We start from the raw sequence: 6,000 nt of genomic DNA, 5'->3' as shown, positions 1-6,000 counted from the left end.
AAGTTCTCTCACGTCACCCCGCTCCTCCGCTCTCTCCACTGGCTTCCAGTTGAAGCTCGCATCCGCTACAAGACCATGGTGCTTGCCTACGGAGCTGTGAGGGGAACGGCACCTCAGTACCTCCAGGCTCTGATCAGGCCCTACACCCAAATAAGGGCACTGCGTTCATCCACCTCTGGCCTGCTCGCCTCACTACCACTGAGGAAGTACAGTTCCCGCTCAGCTCAATTATTATTATATCATGGACAACTTCAGCTTTTTAGCTAATTATCAACTTTGCAACTATAAAAGCCATCCTTTCTTTCTCTGTCCACTACTGTATTCCCATACCTCATACTGAAAATTGAGCTGATATTTTAAAAAAGTGTGATAAACCAGCTGCATTCTGGAAAATGTAAACAATTAAGCTACAATGTTATTGAAACATGTGCTCTTAGAGAATGAAACAGAAGTTTACAGAAAGGCATCTCAAAGTTCAATTCCTTTTATATCCTAAATCAAACGTAGACGTAGACTATTTCTCAATTAGCCTAATATTAGAATGAGTGTTCAAATTCTTTCTATTTTCTTCTAAGGATATAACACACACACATTTTTCAACGATAACTTTTGTAGTTAGACGTGCACTGTAGCATTGCTTGAGCTTTTAGCTGATACTACTGCTTTAGTTGTTTCCAATAGAATGTTACTTTGTAATAAACAACGTTGTAAACAAAAATTAACAGTCTGAGATGAAGAGGTCAAGGGAGAGCATTTACTCTGCCCAAAATCTTTTCGCGTGAGATAAGCCCGTTTTCTTTCAAATTACTTGAGGATTATGATCGAATAGAAGTTTCGTAATGTTTAAGCTTTTACAAATGTACTGATATATGTGGATGTATGTGGTATTCCGGAAACTTTGAGAAAAATGAAGTCACACACGTACCTGCCCTCTCATTGGCTAGAATGGTCCCACCTGATCTACCTGTCTTCATTCGTTGAGCACATGTATTTCCATTGATAGAGTGGTCACTCGACTCTCTTGTCAATATAATAAATAATCTTTGCTTAGGGGATGTGTATGAGTGGGCTCGTCTTTAAATGGCCCGCCTAGGTCCTGTTGAAATTCTAAAGTTGATTGGCTACGCTCTGTGAGGGTGGATTCCACTGACGTATTCCGTTTGGAACAATAAATAGAGCGAACAAGGCTCCTTCCAGTACACAAGTCTGAGAAGACGCATGAAGAAGTTCTTGCTTCAACAGTGATTGAACGGAACTCCTCTGCCTTCGTCCCGCATTATAGAACATTACGGATTGATGACATAGCACTTACTTGAACTATAATAGCAATATAGTTTAAGAAACACTATTTTTGTAACTTTTCATTTTGATATCAAATAAAAATCTGCCAAGATGGAGTCTCAGATCCGCCAGAACTATCACAACGATTGCGAAGCTGCCATCAACCGGATGATCAACTTGGAGATGTTTGCCTCCTACACCTACACCTCAATGGTAAGGAGTCTACCAAGATGACCGTGTTGTTGATCTACCTGTGTATTATTTTTATGCCTTGTCCTAAATTGCTCTTTTTCACTTGATTTTTCTGTAGGTCTAGAGAATTAATAGCAAATAACCTGAACTCCGTGAAGTACATTTGAGTTTTACTATTGAGACCCTCCAGTTAGATATAGCATTCAAATGAAGTTGGAAATCTATCCTACCTCTGTCAGAGCGCGTAACAACTCCTTCACAGGTTAAATGTCAGGTTACCAAATAGACAACGGACTAGACTGATTCATCCCTATATCATCAAGCCTAGTTGCCACAACAAGAACAGAATGCTGTCATTTTTTTTATTTTTCTAACTACAATGTTTTGTTTATCCACCCAGGCTTTCTATTTCTCCCGTGACGATGTGGCTCTGCCTGGTTTCGCGCATTTCTTCAAGGAGAACAGCGACGAGGAGCGGGAGCACGCCGACAAGCTACTCTCCTTCCAGAACAAGCGAGGTGGACGCATTTTACTCCAGGACATCAAGGTGAGCGCCTGAGCATCAAACACATTTAGATTGTAGACTGATAGAAAATGTCTTTACTCCATGGAGGAAAGTGTCTCCAGAGTTTAGTTGATGGAGAGAACCTGGAGTAGTCCTAAACATACTGCCTCTAACCACTGAACTGAAACTGTGAGGGGTGTAACTCTGTTCACTTTATCTTAACCTTAACCTCTGCTAGTAGTCATTAACATTTCTGTGTTCACTCTGTCCTGTGTAGAAGCCAGAACGTGATGAGTGGGGCAATGGGCTGGAGGCCATGCAGTGTGCTCTGCAGCTGGAGAAGAATGTGAACCAGGCCCTGCTGGACCTGCACAAGATTGCCTCTGACAAGGTTGACCCCCATGTAAGTTATGGTGGAACCGCACATCACATGTCTGTATCACATAGAATACAGGTACTGTCCCAGGAGATGATCAGGTTGTTGTAGTTCTGATAACTAATGACATGGGATTGTTTGACCTGCTTCTTCACACGCGCACAATAGTCCACAGATGCACACAATGCAGCTAATGCATAAGGGGCGGCAGGTTGTCTAGTGGTTAGAGCTTTGGGCCAGTAACAAAGGTTGCTGGGTTGAATCCCAGAGCTGAGAAGGTAAAAATGTGTTCTGCCCCTGAACAAGGCAGTTAACCAATTGTTCCACATTAGGATGCCATTGTAAATAAGTGTTTTAACGGACTTGTCTCGTTAAAAAAATTGACACCTCATTATCTACACTTATGCCATTACCACCAGGCTCTTGTCTGTTACTGTAGTTACAGTAGTCTGTATTCATTCTCTTGTCTGACCTGTGTTTTCCCTCTTTAGCTGTGTGACTTCCTGGAGACCCATTACCTGAATGAGCAGGTGGAGGCCATTAAGAAGCTGGGAGACTACATCACCAACCTCACCAAGATGGATGCTGTCAAAAACAAGATGGCAGAGTACCTGTTTGACAAGCACACCCTGGGAGGCCAGAGCTAAACCACTTCCATCCCCAGGCTATGGCCTCCAGCCTCAGACCAGGACTCCTGGCTTCTCTGATAGATCATCCTGGCTTTGCTTTTATAGGGAAGGGGAGAGTGTTAAACTGGTGAATTGCAACACTGCTGTGACATTGATGTTTCTGTTCACGACACTACTGTATTGGAGGCAAGGCTTCTTGTAAAACAATTAAAAAATATCACTGAAGTTTGTTGACCTGTAGTAATGGATGTTGTAACAGTCTTGAGGTGCTCTTTTACCGAGCGTCTTCATACCTGTGATAAATACTGACAATTGTAGACCTACTAGTGACTGAGGGTCATAACAATAGAAGTTTAACATGAGTTTCATAAAGGATGTTACCTCTGACCACAGGGTGTCCTTTACTGTATCTTGTAATAGTGCCATGTCAATTAAGGACCCAGCTGTCAACTCTAGCTCCGTAGGAGTGAAATTGTTACCTACAATTGATGTAGACCTTTACTCTGTGCATCACAAGTTTATTAGACAGCCAAGAGGTCAATCAAAACCGTTAGCCAGCTGTTATGGCACATTTCTCTAGTGATGGGAAGTTGGGCTCTGACTGACAAATTGTCACTCATTGTGTTTATTTCAGTTGGTAATGCCCAATAGTTCCCCTACAGCAAATTATGAACTGAATACTCAAAGGAATGATTCTACAAGCCTTGTTCTTAAGGGACTTATTGGAGCTGTCATATGGTTGCAACGCTGTTACTTTGGTAATTAACAGGCAAGCCAAACTTTAATACTTTAATTGAGAAATATTGTTTTCAAGATGTAGTGAAGGAGTTTCTGGTGGCTAGACCACTTGGTTAAAGGGGAAAATAGCCTAATGAGAACTGTTTAATCAGCAATGGCATTTTCAATTACTCTTAACTTTATTGATTATACAACCAAGTATTGACATCGTAAAATTGAGTACATTTGTATGGTATATAATATCTTGGTATATACACTGCTCAAAAGAATAGGAACTGACTGAAAATATTCTTATTACATTTCTTTACATAGTTGAATGTGCTGACAAATCACACATGATCAATGGAAATCAAATTTATCAACCCATGGAGGTCTGGATTTGGAGTCTCACTCAGAATTAAAGTGGAAAACCACACTACAGGCTGATCCAACTTAAATGTCCTTAAAACAAGTCAAAATGAGGCTCAGTAGTGTGTCGCCTCCACGTGCCTGTTTGACCTCAATACAATGCCTGGGAATGCTCCTAATGAGGTGGCAGAAGGTCCCCTGAGGGATCTCCCAGACCTGGACTAAAGCATCCGCCAACTCCTGGACAGTCTGTGGTGCAACGTGGCGTTGGTGGATGGAGCGAGACATGATGTCCCAGATGTGCTCAATTGGATTCAGGTCTGGGGAACGGGCAGGCCAGTCCATAGCATGCATCAATGCCTTCCTCTTGCAGGAACTGCTGACACACTCCAGCCACATGAGGTCTAGCATTGTCTTGCATTAGGAGGAACTCTGGGCCAACCGCACCAGCATATGGTCTAACAAGGGGTCTGAGGATCTCATCTCGGTACCTAATGGCAGTCAGGCTACCTCTGGCGAGCACATGGAGGGCTGTGCGGCCCCCCAAAGAAATGCCACCCCACACCATGACTGACCCACCGCCAAACAGGTCATGCTGGAGGATGTTGCAGGCTGCAGAACGTTCTCCACGGCGTCTCCAGACTGTCACGTCTGTCACATGTGCACAGTGTGAACCTGCTTTCATCTGTGAAGAGCACAGGGCGCCAGTGGCGAATTTGCCAATCTTGGTGTTCTCTGGAGAATGCCAAACGTCCTGCACGGTGTTTGGCTGTAAGCACAACCCCCACCTGTGGATGTCGGTCCCTCCTACCACCCTCATGGAGTCTGTTTCTGACCGTTTGAGCAGACACATGCACATTTGTGGCCTGCTGGAGGTCTTTTTGCAGGGCTCTGGCAGTGCTCCACCTGCTCCTCCTTGCACAGGCGGAGGTAGCGGTCCTGCTGCTGGGTTGTTGCCCTCCTACGGCCTCCTCCACGTCTCCTGATATACTGGCCTGTCTCCTGGTAGCGCCTCCATGCTCTGGACACTACGCTGACAGACACAGCAAACCTTGCCACAGCTTGCATTGATGTGCCATCCTGGATGAGCTGCACTACCTGAGCCACTTGTGTGGGTTGTAGACTCTGTCTCATGCTACCACTAGAGTGAAAGCACCGCCAGCATTCAAAAGTGACCAAAACATCAGCCAGGAAGCATAGGAACTGAGAAGTGGTCTATGGTCACCACCTGCAGAACCACTCCTTTATTGGGGGTGTCTTGCTAAGTGCCGATAATTTCCACCTGTTGTCTATTCAATTTGCACAACAGCATGTGAAATTTGTCAATCAGTGGTGCTTCCTAATTGGACAGTTTGATTTCACAAAAGTGTGATTGACTTGGAGTTACACTGTGTTGTTTAAGTGTTCCCTTTATTCTTTTGAGCAGTGTATATAGAATAATGGGTTTTGACATTGGTGGTGACTTTCTGAACTGTTGTAGTTAGACCAACAATTTAAAGTAATACAGAAAAATATTGCTATTTGAGTTCTGATTGACTGAACTGACAACATTTTCTGGAAATTTGTTGTATTTTCCCTTAATTTCACCAAAAACAACCATTCACAGCTATTTGTTTTAAAATGCCTTAGTAAGTTACAAAGTATATGTAAATTGCATAGTATATGAATGAAGATAGTTAACTCAGGACGTGTACCACTGTCTGATTTAGGAGGTGGCTCCTTAAGCAGACATCAATGCGTTGACTTCCCATTGGAGGGGGGGGGGGACTCCAGAATGCTGAGTCACAATGACAAGGCAGAAATACAGCCAGGGCAGAGCCTGAGTCATTCCATACTGTAGTAGAACCAACAGGAGGTTATGACAGGAATAAGCAGGGGTGCTAATTTCACTGGTGACATGTATTTTTGTCCCCTCCCCAGTTTTATCATTG

At 43.6% G+C, this 6,000-nt stretch overlaps 1 protein-coding gene across 1 annotated transcript; it reads left to right on the top strand.

The window, feature by feature from the left end:
- Positions 1-1,134: 1,134 nt before the first annotated feature.
- Positions 1,135-3,208, top strand: LOC123999560 (ferritin, middle subunit-like). The gene is made up of 4 exons (XM_046305450.1): positions 1,135-1,494; positions 1,874-2,020; positions 2,256-2,381; positions 2,846-3,208. Exons 1-4 carry the CDS (start codon positions 1,393-1,395, stop codon positions 2,999-3,001), a joined length of 531 nt encoding a protein of 176 aa, XP_046161406.1. The 5' UTR covers positions 1,135-1,392; the 3' UTR covers positions 3,002-3,208.
- The last annotated feature ends 2,792 nt before the right edge of the window (positions 3,209-6,000 follow it).

The sequence above is a fragment of the Oncorhynchus gorbuscha genome, linkage group LG16 (assembly GCF_021184085.1).
Source record: "Oncorhynchus gorbuscha isolate QuinsamMale2020 ecotype Even-year linkage group LG16, OgorEven_v1.0, whole genome shotgun sequence".
NCBI lineage: Eukaryota > Metazoa > Chordata > Actinopteri > Salmoniformes > Salmonidae > Oncorhynchus > Oncorhynchus gorbuscha.
Note: the sequence above shows the minus strand (reverse complement) of the source record. Positions and strands in the feature narration are given on the sequence as shown.